Source organism: Acinonyx jubatus, chromosome C1 (assembly GCF_027475565.1).
Source record: "Acinonyx jubatus isolate Ajub_Pintada_27869175 chromosome C1, VMU_Ajub_asm_v1.0, whole genome shotgun sequence".
Taxonomy (NCBI): domain Eukaryota; kingdom Metazoa; phylum Chordata; class Mammalia; order Carnivora; family Felidae; genus Acinonyx; species Acinonyx jubatus.
Window position 1 is genome coordinate 20,789,195 of NC_069381.1, and position 20,632 is coordinate 20,809,826.

At 36.7% G+C, this 20,632-nt stretch overlaps 1 protein-coding gene across 2 annotated transcripts in view; it reads right to left on the bottom strand.

Annotated features, from left to right (window-relative positions):
- EYA3 (EYA transcriptional coactivator and phosphatase 3) overlaps window positions 1-20,632 on the bottom strand; it is a 96,633-nt gene that overhangs the window by 67,231 nt on the left and 8,770 nt on the right. For both annotated transcript variants that reach the window (XM_015075058.3, XM_015075057.3), the window contains exon 2: window positions 3,351-3,452. In XM_015075058.3, the coding sequence (XP_014930544.1) occupies window positions 3,351-3,383 (33 nt within the window). In that variant the 5' untranslated portion in view covers window positions 3,384-3,452. The remainder of the gene's footprint in view (window positions 1-3,350; window positions 3,453-20,632) is intronic.

Genomic DNA, 20,632 nt, shown 5'->3' on the forward strand with positions numbered 1-20,632 from the left:
TATTTTTAAAAATTCAAACCATTCAGATATGTATAAAATAGAAAAGACTTCATTCTGCCTCATTCCTCCATGAAATAATCAGTATAAGTTTGTTGTATATTCTTCTAAAATTTTTCCTATGCATGCAGGTCCTTTCAAAACTTGAATTCAGAGAGCACCCCTGATAGCCATAAAAGCAGGTATTTTTATGTGCTTCCAGCTTAGCAGGGACAATCTTGGTTTATACCTCTTATCCCGGCACCAAGTCTGTTTAGTGTCCCCTTCAAAAGAGTTCCAGTTTGGACAATAATACAACTGTTTCAGAGTATTTGAAAAAGATAAAGACTGGGGGTCAAGGAAGGGGAAAGACAATAATTTCAAGGTAACTGGTGAACACAGAGTGAACCATTTCCAAATGCAGAAGACTGAGGATTGATCGGCAATAATCAATTGACAGAAAACCCAAAACTAAAATTTATGTTGCACGTCAACAATGACCCGAATAAAGCTTAAGACAGGGCAAGTAATTAGTAAAGAAACAAGAAAGGGATAATTCAGCAGGAAAGAGACAAGAAGAGATAGTGAGATTAAAATAATTCTTGTAATAATGTCACTAGTAACATCTATATATACAAGTAACAGTAGGGTTAAAACTCTTGGTTTTATTTATCATCATTAACTTGGAATAGAATCATTCTTTCTACTCAAATTTTAGACCTCTACTACAGCCTGTGAAGACTTGTTCTTCTCTTCAAAGTATAACATTTACTCTTTCCATTGTAATTATTTTGAACAGTTCTTAAATATTCTGTTCTCAGATTCTGTATTTGTCCATTTGGCAGCCATTAGTCACAGGCCAAACTAAGGACCAAGCTGTGTACATTTTCCCTGTGATCCAGAGCCCATAGTCTGATCCATCTCCTTTATCCAACTTACACACCAAGCCAATACTTCCCCTGCTCTGAGTCACCCCAGAGCCAGACACCAGCACCCAGTAACATCCTTGATACCCCAAAAGCCCTTGGAATTATTCAGACTACACAAACCTAAATCGTTTACCCTGCCGTGCCTTGCCTCTGGAAACTCCAATAATGGCTATGGCCTATGCTTTCCCCTAGCTCCTTTTTGCCTCCTAACTGACATTGGTGCCTCCCCCTGTGGCCCTGTGTGACGTGCCATGCCTTTCACTTTTAAGGACATTAAGCTTTTCCTTCAATGGCACTGACTTCCCTGTGTTATCACTCAGTTACCTTTAAAAATTAAGACCCAAGGGGCGCCTGGGTGGCTTAGTCAGTTAAGCCTCCGACTTTGGCTCAGGCCATGATCTCATGGTTTGTGTGTTCAAGCCCTGCGTCGGGCTCTGCGATGACACTGCAGAGCCTGCTTGGGATTTTCTCTCTCTCCCTCTCTCTATCCCTCTCCCACTTGTTCTCTCTCTCTCTCTCTCTCTCTCTCTCTCTCTCTACCTCTAATTAAGATAAGATAAGATAAGATAAGATAAGATAAGATAAGAAAAATAAAAATTAAGGCCCAGGAACAAATCAATAAAAAAATGATGCTCTGTGACAATCACCATTTATAGTCAGCAGAAAATGTTTTTAAAATGGTTTCATTTCTCACCTTCTTAAGTAACAAACAGGTTTTGGACATCATGTTATAGAAACTGAATAGAAGAGCAAGGAAATAAAGCAGAGTAGAAAAGACAACTCACCAGCAGGTCAGCCTCACAATTCTACTTTAAATACATAAGGAGTTACTAACAACAATACCCATTTCAACAGTATGTCAACACATACGTCTTTTGAAACTAGACCTCTTGACCAGACTTCTGTCTTACTACATTAAAAACTCAATGCCATCATTTTCTTTGGTACATTTAATGTCTCTAACCCAGCTATTTGTTTTCACAGTACATATCCTAGGAACACTGCTGAGGATGATTTTTAATTCTACCATTTCCTTGATTATCAATGTCCCAACAGGGATAAGGGATGACATTTCAAATGTCTCAAGGTCATTTTACCAATTGCTGTATCTTTCTGGTTTTATACTTGCCTTAAGTGAGAGGGCTAAAAGAAAAATGGCAAAGTAATCATCAGTATGTACTTCTCAACATAAAGAAAATATTAAAAATGTATTAAAGGACTTCTTGTGAGCACATGTCCATCTTTCTGTGATATAAAGAATACATCTGGAACATGAAAAACATACCCTATTACCTGCTTTCAAAATTCAAATTTTTCTAAGCTGGATTTTCATAAAGGTAAACATGTATCATTCTGCATTCTTCCTTCATATAAAATGCAAGAGGCTCATTCTGGATAGCAAACTGACTCAGTATTTATCTAACTTCAGAAAAATCTCAACACAAAAGAAAAACATCCTTTAATACAAAAGTATCTACGAGAATGATTACTATTGCTTTTCCTTATTTATTATCTATCTATCTATCTATCTATTTATTTATTTATTTATTTATTTATTTTGCTTTTTTAAATGCTAAGGGTCAAAACACAGAAAGACCAAAATATACAAACAAACAAAAGGCCACAACGAGGCAATAAATCTGTATCACTTGAGGACATTTAAAATTATTTTATTTATTTATGTTAAATATTTAAAAGAAATTAAGAATCTAACCTGGACTCTAGGGTCTTATCTATTTTTTATCTACTTTTTAAAATAAGTATTTTAGTATTTAAAAATACTTACCTATTTTTAACAATTAGTAATCAGATTATACTTTCTTCAACTACTACTACTTTTTAAAAACTTAATCAGAAAAATTTAGGTAAAGATAAAAAGTACGTTTTCTGGCACAAATGATAATATATACTGTTTTACTGGTAAATAGACATCGTCTTTTATTTTCTAAAAACTATAAGGATAGCAATTGTTGGGTTTTTTTAATGGCATTTGCAAATACAGTACTTTTTTTATTTTTATTTTTTAATGTTTATTCTTTTTTGAAAGACAGAGAGAGACAGAGCACAAGTAGGGGTGGGGTGGAGAGAGAGGGGGACACAGAATCTGAAGCAGGCTCCAGGTTCTGAGCTGTCAGCACAGAGCCGAATGCAGGGCTCGAACTCATGTACAAGATCATAACCTGAGCCAGAGTCAGACGCTTAACCGAATGAGCCATCCAGGCGCCCATGCAATACTCAGTTTGTAATAATGAATTTTCTAAGCAGACTCCCAGGTATTAACAAAATGTGAATTAAAGGACATGAAATTGTTTTCTTAGAAGGAAAGTATTAAGAAGTCTCTTCCTTATTTTTATTTCTAAATTGGAATCTGCAGTATAACTGAGTGATCTTTAAAAAGATTAGCTTTTCTATAAAGAACTTTAAATTATTAAAGGAAATACTTACTGGTTGTTCTGGTAAATCTTGCTCTTCTTCCATGAGGACTAATATTTCTTTCTTACACTTATGTGACTGGATTGCAAGTGTCTGTCAAGCAGTCTTCACAGTCTGTTTAAAAAAGAGGGGGGATCCAAAGCTTTATGTCCTCTTTTATCATTGAGGCCATCAGATAATAGTTTTTTTAATTTTTGTTACCTCAAGCTTTCTACGTGAGTCCCAATCTCAAAATCTCAAACCTGCACATGGCTTTTCCAAACTGACATGCTGTACCAAGTCAAGACAGGTATACCCAATGACCTTTATACTACATCGCAAAAGCCAACACGTGGAAGCCCTTCTGGTTTACTTAAAACGTGGTTACTATAGTGCCCAATGCATTAAACATTTTATAATGACAGCTGTGTGCAGATAACTAAAACATTATTTTTGAGGATTATTGTTACATTAAAAAATGATAAAAACTAGCCTAGCAAGTCAGTATGTTATGATAACATCTAACCTGCTTGAATCTGGAACATTTACATAATTGTTAACACAGACACACCAAATCACTTTAAATAGGACAAAATGGAATATCAATTAAATACTTTCACAACCAACTATCTATATATATGTTATTAATTTAAAGGAAAGTTCTTCTGGATTTATTTTAATAATGCAAATAAATAAAGCAAAACCTTGAATTATAGAATTAAGGAAAAATAATCATGTAAAACCAAGACCCAATTTTATTCTGAAATAACAAGTTCCACTAAATATACTACTGTGTCAATTTTGTTTTTAATTTTTTCAATGTTTATTTATTTTTGAGAGAGAGAGTTTGAGCAGGGGAAGGGCAGAGAGAGAGGGAGACACAGAATTCTAAGCAGGCCCCAGGCTCTGAGCTATCAGCACAGAGCCCGATATGGGGCTCAAACTCATGGACTGTGAGATCATGTTCTGAGCCAAAAGTTGGACACTTAACCAACTGAGTCACCCAGGTGCCCCAAAGCAAACTCTTTACCTTCTCAGACCCTGCTCTTCTGACCTGATTTCCAAACTAAGAAAGAATAATAAAGGACTCGAAGACCCCAATTAATGGTAAGAACATTTTACTGTGGCCTGCTGGCAAGAAATAGGTAGATATTAGAAAACTAAACACATTGGAAAAACAAAAACTCCATTTCCATTTAACCCAAATGAAACAGACACTTCTCCAAAACAGATGTGACTGCTTCTGGTTTTAATTAAGGTCACTCCTGTTTTCACTTCTACCAACCACTGTACCTAACTTAACCTATAAAGCTAAAGCAAGTATAGAATCTTATGGGCAAGGTAATGGAAACAGATAAAAAACATGAAAAAAGAAATGAAAAACTTCAGTAGTGCCAATAACACCACCCCTTCACTTCTACTGCTCCATCTCGATGCAATACAGCATGCTTTATTTTAGAGCCACACTCCAGAATGGGAAAAAGAGAGAAAACATGTGTCTTTTTAGATGCAAAATTGTCCCATTCTACCACAGCTTTAATCCCTTCCCGGACCTAGAATGTCGTCGTAAGAAAAAAAGTTTAAAGGTCAGAAGCATGTGATCATCAATACTCACGTGGAGTCGTACACAGAGCCTCAAAAGCTAAGTTCTCAAACTACATGACGTAGATAACTACTGCTGCAGAATTACGGAGCACAATAACTAAAGCCCACAGGGGCTATCTTGCCTGAACTTGTTTTGCTCTACTCGGAAGAGTATAATCAATGTGACGTGAAACTGATTACAATTGTGAAAGATGAAACATTTTTATGTTTTACCAGCTCCTACCCATCTTAGTTTTAAATTGAAATGTCTTTATTTTATGGGATTTTAATAACATCTGAATGTACATAATATACATACATAATTTCATCCCAAAACAGGAGCAAAATCTGGCCAAATCATGAGGCAAATGTAATGCCTTTAATACCTCATTTGTTGAATTTTTGTGTGACCAGCTCTCACCTAAACAAAAAGTGTTTACTTAAGTAAAACAAAAGTGTTTTACTTAATTGAAGGGCACACTGTAATAACTGTAATCTCTAATTTGTAGATTCTCAGCACGGGAGAGGGAAGGGATATTCCTTCTCATGGGGGAAGGGTTATAAAATCTACTTCTGGGCAAGACAGAAGGTAAGAAAAATTATTTTAAGAAAAGGATACTCATAACGTGCTTTAATTTTAAACATAAGAACTAATTGATTTAAAAAATATGAACATCAAAGGAGAACAGACATTTTTTATTGATTAAAAGGGATCATGGGTTTTAGAAAGTAAGAAATACTACTCTTAATTGTGGGGAAATAAATTCTCAAGCCAGACAAAACTAAATGTTCAATCTTGAATTTTGTTTTTTAGAAATATGGCAATATTATGGTGATCTTATTATGAAAAAGAACAAATTTTTTTTATTTTTCTTAGGATAAAATCTATGGTGACTTGCAAAAAAACTTGAAGGGAAAAATTGGAAGACATTCTACCTCCTCTATTTTTCTTTGAAAATAAGCACCCTTTGTTATTTCCACCTTAAAAATCCCTTTTAGTTTCTCAGCTTTTCAATTTAGGGAAATAAAAGGGGCATAATTTTTATAGTTAGAAAACATTTTTTTAAATCAAGTAATTGATCAATGATCACCAATAATTTTGATCATTTTAGAACAAACAAACAAACAAAAAAAAAACGATCTACAAGGAAAGCACATGATTTGTTACAGAATCTTCTGGGATTCTACTGGCAACGTGTAACATGTATAAAGTTGCAAACATTCATTCTGGTACATTTGTGTATACAATATATTAATTATATTAATAATGGCTATAAATTATGTATTTTCCTCACAACATGCATCTAAGACACTACTTTCTATCAATACAGTAGTCTTCAATCCAATAATTTATAACTTGAATAACATGAAAAATATAAGGATATACTAAATACAAGAATGCAAGTATTTGTCACATTCCTAGCACTTCTCAATGTGCTAAAACCTTAATATTAAGACCTCACACCATTTTCTGTAATTGGCACATGCTTACAATCAAGTCACGTTTACTAGCAACAGACGGAAGTGCTGTATAACACAGATACAGTGCTCTGATACTTAATATCAAAAAAAGTACAGAATTACTATACTAATCTTAATATTCTCATTTCCATGTATGAGTTCTAGCATTTAATCGAATTGTGGGTTTTTAATGTAACCTGATATTATTCTACACTTACTGAAATTCATCTTTTAAAATATCCAAAAATAGGACTTGACAAGGACTTGACATAGAAATGGAAACGGATTCTTATTGCAATTTAAATGAATACAATTACTTACAACTTAGTCAAACGGCCAGTGAAATTACAAAACATGCTCTGAGTTAATCTTTTAAGTACCTTCGAGCATTTGGACAGTAATGTCTTCTCATAATTTTCCAGTTTCGATTCTTACTATTGATTTCTAAAAACAGCTTTTTAATCACCTTTTTGGGTGAGAGTTTGTCAGTATCTATATATCATCATGGACAGAAATCTGGGAAAATCTACATTTGAGAACAGAAATAGTATTATTTCCTAAGACTTTCCCCACCTGTAAACGCTGACAACGAAAAAATAGGGAATTCTGTCTGGATTTGAAAGGTCAATTTTAAATACTGTGATTTCACATGTTTACAAATAAAGCAGGATACTTTTGTAACATGGCAGCCATAATTTAAAAAAAATTGTTTTTTAATGTTTACTTATTTTTGAGAGAGAGTCAGAGCATGAGCAGGGAAGGAGCATTGAAGAGAGGGAGACACAGAATCTGAAGCAAGCTCCAGGCTTTGAGCTGTCAGTGGAGAGCCAATGCGGGGCTCGAACCCACCAAGTGCAAGATCATGACCTAAGCTGAAGTCAGATGCTTAACTGGCTGAGCACCGAGGCCCCCCAGCAGCCATAATTTTTATTTTTAATCTTTAGAAATTAGAAGGGAAATTATTAGTAAATATTTTATTTCAAAATTCTAATTAAGATTCCTATGTCATAATTTCTGTTTTGCACCAAGTTAAACATTCTATTCACCCTGTAACTATAAATGGCTACAGGTAAGAACTTACGTTACTGCATTGTTATTATAGCTCTTAAGTATAGGAAGGGAAACACACACACACACACACAGAGCACAGAATAAAGGTCAAATTGCTTTCAATGAAAATAAAGTATATGTTACTCTTGATTATGTGTCTAAATAGAGCACAACATTCTGATTATAAGTCCTAGAAGGGGAACTTGCATGTGGCTACGTGTGCACAGATTGAGTATCTTTGATACAGTTCTAAAGAGAAAACAGGTAGCTCATAAATTTAATCACTGACTACACTGTATTTTAGAAAGTCTACTTACTATTTCTTCCAAAGCCTTATAGATAAATTTTGAGAACACACCAAACAAAAGGCTACAGTGTTCCTGGGGAAAACTAACAGCATCATTCCCCAAATTAAATATATCTCAGCAAGGGGCACCTGGGTGGCTTAGTCAGTTAAGTGTCAGCTCAGGTCGTGATCTTGCGGTCTGGGAGTTCGAGCCCCTCGTTGGGCTTTGTGCTGACTGCTTGGAGCCTGGACCCTGCTTCGGATTCTGTCTCTCTCTCTCTCTCAAAAAAAATAAACATTAAAAAAACTAAAAAAAAAAAAAAAAAAATCTGTATCTCAGCAATAGTTATAAACAACAGTAATCTAAAGAAGTGTCAAAAAAGTGGTACATCATTACTTAAGATTATTAACATGTGGATTACTTTAGGATTTAAAAGTACATAATTAGCAAAAAAAGAGTACATAATTAGCAAATGTCTATCATGGTATCCTCAAATATAATTATGTGTATGCCTTGAAGAATGAAAACAGTAAGCAAAATACTGTCTTTTAATGGCTTTAAGATAACTGTTTCAAGTATTGTTATTCCATAATAACTTATCTATTTAAAGGAGATCATAAATGAATTAAGAAACTAGGGTCCTAACACCCAAAGTACCAAACATAAAATCTAAAGACACCTCTTCCAAATAAACTCTAATTTATCAAGTAGGAGGCCTTACAAGGCAAAATCAGAAAAGGTGTCAGGAGAAATGGTTTCAAAACATAAGAATGCATTTCTGTGGTCTCTTGTGAAACATTGCTTAGTAGTAAGCGGCAGAGGGCAAGTAGTAATTTGGGATTCCTAATCCACAAAACATACACATTAGTTTCAAATATAAAGTGAACAAACGTTTATTCTAATACTTACAAATATCTTATTGAAATTAGGCAAAAATAACAATGAGTATCTTGGAGGAGAAGAGAATAATTGAGGGAATTAAGAAAGATGTACCCTACACCAACCAGTCTTTAAAACCAATTATAGTGGGAAGGACGAGAGAGCAATCATTTACTAAGCATATATAATCCCCAATTATTTTTAAGTTTATTGTCTTACCTAGTTTTATCTCCACAACTATCCTCATACAGGACAACTATCCTATCCACGGACAGAGCAACTAGGACTGAGAGATTTAAACAATCTGCCTGAGAATAACAGCAATAATGTTTCAGGTTAAGGTAGAAATACATCAAATAAAGATATTACCACCAGAGGATGGTGGTAATAGTTGCACAACACCATGAATGTACTTAATGACACTGAATGCTGTATTTAAAAGTGGGTAGGGGAGCCTGGGTGACTCAGTCGGTTAAGTTTCTGACTTTGACTCAGGACATAATCTCATTGTTCCCAAATCTGAGCCCTGTGTCGGGCTCTGTGCTGACAGCTCAGAGCCTGGAGCCTGCTTGGGATTCTATGTCTCCTTCTCTCTCTCTGTCCTCTCTCTTCCCTGCTCGTGCTCTCTCACTCTCAAAATTAACATTAAAAATTTTGTTTAAATAAAAGTGGGTAAAATAGTTTATTCTGCTATGTGTACTTACCACAATAAAAAAAATACTAAAAGACCCACGAGGGGCGCCTGGGTGGCTTAGTCAGTTAAGCATCTGACTTGGGCTTAGGTCATGATCTCGCAGTCTGGGAGTTTGAGCCCCACGTCGGGCTCTGTGCTGACAACTCAGAGCCTGGAGCCTGCTTCAGATTCTGTGTCTCCCTCTCTCTCTGCCCCTACCCCGCTCGCTCTCTCTCTCTCTCTCTCTCAAAAATAAACATAAAAAAATTTTTTTTAATAAACAAAAAGACCCATGAGACAAGAAATCCCAAAGCAATGATCAAATCTAAAAAGTGCTTATAAGTAGAGAAAAATCAATATTTAAAAACTATTGCCAGGGCACCTGGCTGACTCAGTTGGAGCCACATGTGACTCTTGATCTTGGGGTTGTGAATTTGAGCCTTACAGTGGGTATAGATTACTTGAAACAATTTTTTTTGGTGTTTATTTATTTTTGAGAGAGACAGAGACAGAATGCAAGTGGGTTGGGGCAGACAGAGAGGGAGGCACAGAATCTGAAGCAGGCTGCAGGCTCCGAGCTGTCAGCACAGAGTCCAACACGGGGCTCAAACTCACGAGCTGTGAGATTGTGACCTGAGCCAAAGTCGGACACTCAACCGACTGAGCCACCCAGGCACCCCTACTTTAAAAAAATAAAATCTTAAAAAAATACTGCCAGAAAAACGGTATCAATGTGGAGAAAAACAGGACTAATTCTAAACATATGAAGAACTAAGCATTCAAGAAATTTTGGAGAAAGTAGATTAGCATACTTATCTGTAGAAAAGAGATAAAAATTTTGTGCAACAGAAGAAAGCATAAGCAACAAATCAACAGAGCCAGTTATTAAAATGCACTTTCATGCAATGAGAAAAAACAAATCTAAGATTAAAAGGATATAACAAATATAATTATGATAAACCTTAATGTCTATAAAATAAACACAACAATTCAGCAATATGATCATTTGTTATGTGGCAAACCATGACTAACATCCATCAAGAATGGATGCCTCTGTATCCATCAAAGGATACAGACAGTTTAAGTAACCACCAAGATCAAATCAGCACTTGGGAAAAAAAGATTCTCACCACTAACTGAATAAACTGTAATATTTTTAAGATACTACTTTGTACCAATGAAATACCAAAAATATATATATAAGCAACAAAACCGAGTGTTCTCTGAACTATAAGAAAATAAGAAATATTCAGGGGTGCCTGGGTGGCTCAGTCAGTTGAGCATCCGACTTGGGCTCAGGTCACGATCTCACAGTTCATGAGTTCAAGCTCTGCATTGGGCTCTGTGCTGATGGCTCGGAGCCTGGAGCCTGCTTCAGATTTTGTGTCTCCCTCTCTCTCTCTGCCCCTCCACAGCTCACACTCTGACTCTCTCTCTCAAAAGTAAATAAACATTAAAAAAGATTTAAAAAAATATTCAGGCACAGCTGTAAAATCATATTATCTTCAGACTATCCTCTGGTTAGAGTCAGGTCATAAAATTGCCCATGGCCTGATTCATTTCCTAATTTTTCCCCCCAAATTAAGTAGAGGGGTAAAAAGTCAACTCTATTCCACTATTTCAAAAAATAGAGTAAGTTTGTTCAGAGAAATGAAAAATCAGAAACAACCAACTTGTGGAGAATGGTTTACCTATGCTCCAATTGCACTAATGAACATTCTTTATTCTTTTTAATTGTTTTCAATGTTTGTTTATTTTTGAGAAAGAGCGAGAGAGACAGAGCGTGAGCAGGGGTGGGGGAGGGCAGAGTGGGAGGCAGACACAGAATCTGAAGCAGGCTCCAGGCTGTGAGCTGTCAGCACAGAGCCCAACATGGGGCTCGAACTCACGAAACCGTGAGATCATGACCTGAGCCGAAGTCGGAGGCTTAACCGACTGAGCCACCCAGGTGCCACTAAAATATTACTCTGCATATATACAGGAAAGATGTTGTATTAGTACTTTTGTAAACTGCCACTTTACCAGAATCTCATTCTTTCTAATAATGAGAACAGTAAGAGAGTTGATTGTTGAGTTTCAGCTATATATTTTCCCTTGCTGCATAAAAATAGTTTCCTTCCTCTTTCCCAATATTAATCTCTTTATTTCTTCTTACTACCTAATGATATTGGTTTACACCTCCACTATAATATTAAGTAACAATACTAAATGTTGGGCATCCATTTCTTGTTCCTCACATTAATGAGAATACTTCTACCATACCACTATTAAGTGTGATATTGGTTTTGGTCTGAAATAAATTTGGGGTGTCTGCCTGGCTTAGTTTATAGAGCATGCGACGCTTGATCTTGGGGTCATGAGTTCAAGCCCCACATTGGGCACAGAGGTTACTTAAAAAAAAAAAAGAAAAAAAAGGAAAGGAAAAGAAAAATGAAATAAGTTCTCTTTAATCGTGTCAAATAAGAATTCATCAATTTTAATTAAATGAAGAACATTTATCAGGAAAAGATATTAATTAGGTCAATGCTTTTTTGGCATCCAAAATGATGATGACCATATGGTTTTTCTTTCATCTATTAAAACAACATGTTAACAGATCTAATATTGAACCATATGTACATTTATTTCAGAAACTAAACTCTTGGGTTGTAGAATATTATTTTAACATACTGTTGAATTCTATTTTCTAGTACTGAATGTAAGATTTTTACATTAATAATTGGAAGATTCTTCCATGGTTTCCTATTTTGTGTTGTCCACGAAGTTTTAGAATCAACATTTCATTGGCTTCCTTAAAAGAGCTATAAACTCTCTCTTATCCATGCTCTGGTTCAGCTATCTATTCCTTGGCTATTTGAAATAACATACCTATGAAAACACCTAGGTCTAAAAGTTTTTATGGAGCAGTCCTTTGATAACTTTACGGATTTCCTTTATTGTTATTGGTCTACTGAATTTCTTTCTTCTGGGGTCAAATTTGGCAACATTTTCTAAAAATATCCATTTCATCCAGATTGTCAAGTTTATTTGCATAAGGTTTTACACCATAATGCATGTGTGTAGTCTTTTCATTCTCTTTAGAATGAATTCTACCATAAAACCTCCCAAACTTCGGGGCGCCTGGGTGGCTCAGTGGGTTAAACACCCAACTTCGGCTCAGGTCATGATCTCGCGGTTTGTGGGTTTGAGCTCCGCATCAAGCTCTGTGCTGACAGCTCAGAGCCTGGAGCCTGCTTCGGATTCTGTGTCTCCCTCTCTCTCTGTGCCCCTCCTTTGCTCATGTTCTATCTCCCTCCCTCTCAAAAAATAAACAAACATTAAAAAATTTAGAAGAAAAATAAACCTCCCAAACTTCATCCAAATCAGTTTACTCTCAGTGAACTTCCTATTGATCAAAATCAGTAATCAGAACATTCTGATTCAAGAGAGCTGAAGAAGCACACCCATTTATGTCCTCTCTCCAGAGATCCACTTCATAAAAATAATAGCAAAGGAATGAAAGAGATAAAAGACACAACAACAAAATAAAAACAGTGGGGCGTTTGACTGGCTCAGTCAGAAGAGCATGTGGCTCTTAATGTCAGGGTCATGAGTTTGAGCCTCACGTGGGGTGTAGAGATTACTTAAATAAATAAAACTTGAATAAAATTTTAAAAAAGAAAAGAAAAACAGTGATTTCAAGACGCAAAAGATTCAACAAATTTCTAGAAGACAGAAAGTATATAGAGAATTGATATCTGAGTCATCCATTTTCTCATCATTTCAAGAAATATTTTAGGGGCACCTGGCTGGCTCAGTTGGTACAATATGTGACTCTTGATCTAGGAGTTGCAAGTTCAAGCCCCACAACAGGTGCAGGGCTTACTTTAAAAAAATAAATATTTTATGTACTAGGCATTATTCTAGGCACTGGAGATAAAGAACTGTGCACAAAGACTCCCTGCTCTTAGTATGTTTATATTCTAACTGGTAAGAGACAGATAAAAAGTAAATTATTATTCAAGCAGTGGTAAGAAATGTAAAATAGGACAAGGAAATAGAGAAACTAATTTCACAGAGTCTGGATTCTTTGTCCCATGTGGCCACTGAAGTCTCTGATGTTAGTTTAATGGTCAGCTAATGATTAGACAGAGATTTCCTTAGACTCCTGGAACCAGTAAATCTCCCAGTCTTCATGGATGGGATCTGTATATGTATTAGGGCACACTTTTAACACTAAGCCAGTTTACAATTTTTCCTTAGCCTTCACTATCCGTTGGCACAGAGCCTCAACATGAACTAGAACTAAGAACTTAGGGCCTTCTCAGGTCCTTTCTAAAGATGCACACAGCTCAACATATGGGCACAGCCTTCTAGATTCCCAGGAATATATCAAAGCTTTACAAATCCCCTATGGACATCTACTCCCCAGCTTTTCCTTTTAAGCTTTTTGGTTAGTCTGTTTGCCCCAACCGTTACTCACTACTACAGGCAGCTGAGACGTTCAATTGCCTCTAATTGTTTTGAATGAATACCTTGGGCAGAAAAGGCTCCAAGTCTGGTCAAATATATGCAAGTTTGCAAATGAGGTCTTTTAAGGAACCACCAGACAGGTCAATTAATAACAAATAATAACAAGTCAAATAATGACAATTCTCTGGAACAGGGCTTTGAAAAAGCTCCAGTCTTGGTCTGTAGCTTCCAGTTGGCTTCTGGGCTGCTAGTTTTCACCATGATTAGGGACTGTTGGTTTTCAAAGCTACTGTGGAACTGGAGAGAGGACGGCACCTGGGCAAGTTAAAACATTACAAAGTTCACTGTGTTCTTGAGATTTGGCCATTTTTCTTGAATAAATGTTCCTAGTTTGCTACAAGCCTATGGTTAATGTTCAGAGTTCTGAAACAGTTGATTTTGACTATGTCTGCCAGTGTCCTCATTGTTTTTATAAAGTATTTCCAAAGGTTCTTCCTCTGCCATGACTGCCGACATCCTGCATTTTAATTGAGAAACTCCTTTTTTTTTTTAAATGTTTATTTTATTTCTGTGAAAGAGACAGAGCATGAGCAGGGAAGCAGCAGAGAGACAGGAGACCCAGAATCTGAAGCAGGCTCCAAGCTGTAAGCTGTCAGCACAGAGCCCGACACGGGGCTCGAACTCACAAACTGTGAGATCATGACCTGAACCAAAGTTGGACGCTTAACCGACTGAGTCATCCAGGTGCCCCAAGGAACTTATATTCTAATAGAAAGATGAACAAATAATAAGGTAATATGATTTCACAAAGCAATAAGTACTATGGAAAATAACACAAAGAATAGAGAGTGACTACAGGGGAGCTATTTCAGATAGGGTGATAATTTCTGTGAGATGGTAACATTTCAGTAGAAATGTTAATAATGAAAAGGATGGAGTTATAAGAAGATGCAAAGGAAGAGGTTTCAGAAGGAAAACAAGTGTAAAGAAACTGAAAGGATGACATCTGGGCATGTTGAGAAATGGCAAAAAGGCCAATGTTAGCAAGTGAATGAGTGGTTGGAAAAGAAGACTCAGATGCAGGCAAGGGCCAGATGACACACAGCCTTGTAACACATGATACGGAGTTTGGGAACGCAATGAGTGCTTCAAGCAAAACAATGACATAATTTGAGGGGTACCTGGTGGCTCAGTCGGTTAAGCATCCGACTTCGGCTCAGGCCACGAACTCGTGTTTCGTGAGTTTGGGCCCGGCCTCAGGCTCTGTGCTGACAGCTTGGAGCCTGCAGCCTGCTTCATATTGTGTCTCCCTCTCTCTCTGCCTCTCCCCTGCTCGCACTCTCCCCCCCCCCCTCAAAAATAAAGATTTTTTGAAAATTAAAAAGAAAAAAGAATTACATAATTTGATTAATAAACACTAAACACCATGGGGAGAACAGACCATATGGATATACTTGCCCTCCTCAGGCAGACCATTCAATGTGTCTGGAAAGCATTTCTCCAGGCTTTATCCAGGGGACAAACACCAGATGCTCAAAATCAAGAGCAAGAGCCAGAACACTGATTTAAGCTCCAGGCACCCTTCATTTCTTCATAATTGTTTACTTGAATCTGGTACATTTCTAAAACTTCTACAGATACTTTCATCTGTGATTTCTTCTCCTAGTCTCTATTGATCCAATCTCCTTGTTTCTCATCTTTCAGAAATTTGAAAGTCTCATCAACTGATGGTAACCTTTCTTGATATACTAAAACATCTAACATATCTAACATATTACTCAGAGTCCTTCATACTCAAGAGTCCTCCTTTGTGTAGACACAAATATCCAGCAGACCTATACTCAGTGATCTCCCTTAAAGCTCTATTTATTTATTTTAGAGACAGCAAGAGAGCACACACGAGCTGGGGAGAGGGGCAGAGGGAGAGACAGAATCTCAAGAAGGCTCCACACTCAGTGCAGAGCCCAACGTGGGGCTCCATCCCACGACTCTGTGATCATGACCTGAGACAAAATCAAGAGTCAGACACTCAACCAACTGAGCCACTCAGGAGCCCCAGGCTCTCTCTCTTTTAAGTGACCCTAAGAGAGCCCTTTAGCTCTCACAATTCAGGCATCAGCACAAATCACATTTCTGTGGCCAAAAAAATTGCAACCAACTACATCTTCCAGGCTGAACTGTCTGTGGACAGACAAAAGCCATCACCATGCTGGTGAACTCCCTCCATAAATAAACAGCCCAGCCAAGTGACTGTGGTAAAATCGGGAATTCTTCTGGTTACTTTATTTGGGAGGTATGCCTGACCAACATATCGTGGTATTGTCAGCTGTAGGAATATTTATAGTAACTTTACACTTAATAGAATACTTATCTGAACTTACTGAGAATTTTTTTTTAATTCATTTAGTCTGTACCAAATTCTTAATAGAAACAAAACACTTTATTGGGAAGAGATTCTCTAAGAAGAATTGTTCTTATGATTTCTAATATTATTTCTTAGAAAATCATCCTTTGAAGTTGTCTATAAAACAATCTTTGGGGCATCAGGGTGGCTCAGCCGGTTGAGCATCTACCTCTTGGTTTTGGCTTGGGTCATGATTCCAAGGTCACTGAGCTCTGCACTGAGCATAGAGCCTGCTTACAATTCTCTCTCTCAGGGCATGTGGGTGGCTCAGTCAGCTGAGCATCCGTCCAACTTTGGCTCAGGTCATGATCTCACGGTTCGTGGGTTCGAGCCCCGTGTCGGGCTCTGTGCTGACAGCTCAGAGCCTGGAGCCTGCCTCGGATTCTGTGTCTCCTTCTCTCTGCCCCTCCCCACCCCACCCCTCTCAAAAATAAATAAACATTAAAAAAAAAAAAAAAGATTCTCTGGGGCACCTGGGTGGCTCAGTTGGTTAAGCACCTGACTTCGGCTCAGGTCATGATCTCACAGTTCATGAGTTCGAGTCCCACATCAGGCTCTGTGCTGACAGCTCGGAGCCTGGAGCCTGCTTTGGATTCTGTGTCTGTCTCCCTCCCTCTCTCTCTCTCTCTCTCTCTCTCTCTCTGTGCCCCTCCCCACTTGTGTTGTGTCTCTCTTAAAAATAAACAGTAAAAAAAAAAATAAATAAATAAGATTCTCTTTCTCCCTCTCTAAACAATAAAAACTAAAATATTAAAATCAAATATTATTTAATAAAAATTAACAAAAACTTTTCCCCATAAGCTTCCAATAAAATAGGGAGATGTGTTCTATAGGAAAAATTCCAAAACCAGGGTAAAAAGTATTGAAAAGGAATGAGTTCATCTGAATTAGATTTGTCAAAGTGAGTTTAATAATAATCCAAAGTTCTACTACGTTCCTTCCAACTCTCCTACATTTTAGTAACTTGTCAGTCACAAGCCTAAGAATTTAATGTATAGAGAACCAGACTCCATGGAACTCAAAACCCCCAAAATTTTATCTTCATCCTCTCTTAAATCTGTGAAGTTAACTAAGAGAATCACAACTTTTTTCTGCAGGTGCTACAGACTGATACATGGTTTATACCAACATGAATATCCTATGTATTGCTTCCACTTACATAGAAAAATTTGTACCCTACTTCATCAAAATTCACAAGTCAAAACTCTATATATCATTCTATAAATCTGTATACCACGTTTATACATCAATTAGCTCTCCATTATTCAGATAAAATTTATCTTACACCATACTAACAGAACTAAGTCTTTTGAAATGTATGTCCTTACCTGTAAGAACTATAAAATCTAAGTTAGGTTCTTTGATCAATGTTTTATTTCTCCAAACTTATTTACTCCTTCAAGAATCCATGAGCCAAAAATTCAGTGCTGTCATTTCAGCACAGAATGAGGAATAGTAAAGGTTTCTTTTTTCATATTAAAAAATTTTTAATTCCAGTGTAGTTAACATACAGTGTTGTATTAGTTTCAGAATGACAGTGAAGTTTTAACACTTGTTATTTTACAATTTTCAACCTAATTCACCTCTGTCGGAGGCAAGTTTGGCAAGCTTAGAGCACTGACTCTGGAGCCAGACTACTTAGGTTCAAATTCCAGCTCTGCACTGATGAGTGCTGTGGGAGTTTAATTATTCAACTTTCCTGTGCCTCAGTTACCTCATCTGTAAAATGGGAATAATAATAATAATATATTATCTTTGTCATAAGGTTTAAATGAGTTAATATTTGTGAAGCTCTCAGAATAGTGCCTGGCACCATAGTAAACATGACAAAGCTGTTTGCTGAAGAAAAATTAAATAAATAAATATCTTAGACATAAGACAAATTCAGGAGGGAAATCTGGTCTTGAGTGAAAGTCAACTCATTAACTAGTTGCTCTTAGTTTTTCAAAGGGAAAAATATTAAAATTATTAAGGATAAGGCCCAAATAGCAAGAGATTCCTATGAGAGATTAACAAGTTGGACCTGTAGTTTTGCTTTTGTCACCTGGCTTGATTCCACACACCCTACACGAGAACTTTCCCTATAAGTCCTTTGCAAGGAAAGTGGTTTTTAAGCTCCTGGACAATAAAACATTGAATGTCAATCACATCCTGTTACTTAGCAAATACACAGAACTCATCATGGTCACAAACACTTTCAGGAGATCCAACTGTGAGTTGTGAGTTATTAATAGCTAACATTTATGGAATGTTTTTTATGGGTCAGACACTGTTCTAAGTACGTTACATGTATAATTCATTTAGTCCTCTCAGTAAGTCTGTAAGATAGGTGATATTGATTATTATTACCATTTTAGAGATAAGAAAAAGTACAGAGAGTAACTTGGCCAGGGTATTTACCTAGTAAGTCACCAACCTGGAATTCAAGCCCAGGCAGCCAAGCTTCAGAGCCTGAGGTTTCAAACCACAGCTATGTGCCATTCAATATGAAACATCACAGACAGGACTGATGACTTTAAAAAGCTGACCAAGCTAAAAATCTATGCTGTGTCATGCTATTCACAAGCCAGATAATGAGAAGATACTAAGGCAAGTTTCCTTCTTTATCCTCTCTCATTTTTGTTCTCCCAGGCCTCCCAAGTGAATATGAGTTAATAAAGTTAAGTGCTTTACACAGTGCCTGGAACATAGTAAGTGTTCATTAAGTGTTAGGAGGAGGTGATGATAAAAACAGTAGAGTATGTTGCTGACCCGGCTTCACTCTAATGGCTATGATATGCTAGGAACTGCTGATATCTCTACTACCTTTCCCCCTTTATGATTACAGAAAAGGAGTCGGGACAATACATACATGGAGTCCACTCTTCAACCGTGTTACTTTCACCTGACCATATACACAAGAGACACTGCTTCACTGCTCAGTTCTCTTTTCTGGTTTACAAAGACTGGACTGGGGCCAGAAGAAAGTAGAATAAAACAGCTTTGTAACCTTTGGACTAGTTGCTAAGAGCAGAAACAAAGTTCGCAAAACGCAACTTCATCAACTTCAACTTTTGACTATAAGATGGAACCTAGCAAATGATTCTCATGATGGAAGCTCTGCACGTGACCAAGTGTTTTCAACCTCATGATTCTATATTATTGCAGTCTTTAAAATGATGTGCCTGACCACAGTAAAGAACAGAGATGACAGCAATGACAATCAGGGCAATAGGGTCTCCCTCTCAAATGTTCTGCAGTTATTTAGATTAAAAGTTTAACAGAATCAAGATACATTTCAGAGAGAAAAAAACTAACAAACCCAAACATTTTCAATTCCGAAAAACAGTATTAGAAAAAAATCTAGCAGTCATTCGAATTTTTCAAACTCCAGGTATAATGCATTAATGTTGTCTTATTAACTTAGTGAAGACTAACAGTTTTTAATGAAATACAATAAAGCAAAATAGAACAGAAAATATTACAATGTATCACCAGTAGTAAAGATAATATTGTTCCACAAAACTTCTGTTTCAATTTTAAACATTAATATGTACATATACATGTATAAGTACTGGATAATGTATACATACGTGTGTAAGTACTGGGTAACAATGAAAAAATGCATCTTATAGTGGGTCATGATAAAAAAAAATTTGAAAGCCACTTTATCAGAATATAAAAAACTGACCAGTCAAGGAGGAAAATATCCACTTCAAACTACACAGGAAATAACATTCAGAGTTCTGGTGGTTCTCTTAGTTAAAAAAAATTTTTTTTTTCATTTTGTTTATTTTAGAGAGAGAGAAAGAGAGCTGGAAGGGGCAGAGGGAGAAAAAGAAAATCTTAAGCAGGGTCCATACTCAGTGCAGAACCGCAGAGCCAAACTCAAGGCTGGATCCCACAACCCTGGGATCATGACCACAGTCTAAACCAAGAGCCGGAGTCTAAACCAAAAGTTGGTTGGGATGTGCAACCAACTCTTAATTGGGTTTTTAAAGGCAACCCTTTACTCTGAAAAAGAATTTAAAAGGGAGAAGAAAACCATCTATAAGAATCAATAGTTTAACAGTTACTCCAAATAAACAAGTTTCACAGAATGTGAGGTGCCAACACTAAATAAATATATACTAACAGGAGATACACAGGAATGAGAGAAAGCAAACATTTTCAGTTCATCTAGCTATTAAATGCCACACCAATATTAGAGATGGCTTATACTCTTTGCAAAAGCTCTCATTCCCAATCTCAAGAACACTTATTCATCAGTTATCTGATAGCTGCTTCCCAACCTACAGCAAAGATTTGGTAAAAGGGAAAAGTAGATTTGAAAAGTTCAGTGAAGTAATAACACACTGATTCCTAGAGAATGTGTTTTTTTTTTTTTAAACGTTTATTTATTTTTTGAGAGACAGAGAGAGAGCGTGAGCAAGGTAAGGGCAGAGAGAGAGAGGGAGACACAAAATCTGAAGCAGGATCCAGGTCTGAGCTGTCAGCACAGAGCCTCACACAGGCCTCGAACCCAAGAACCTTGAGATCATGACCT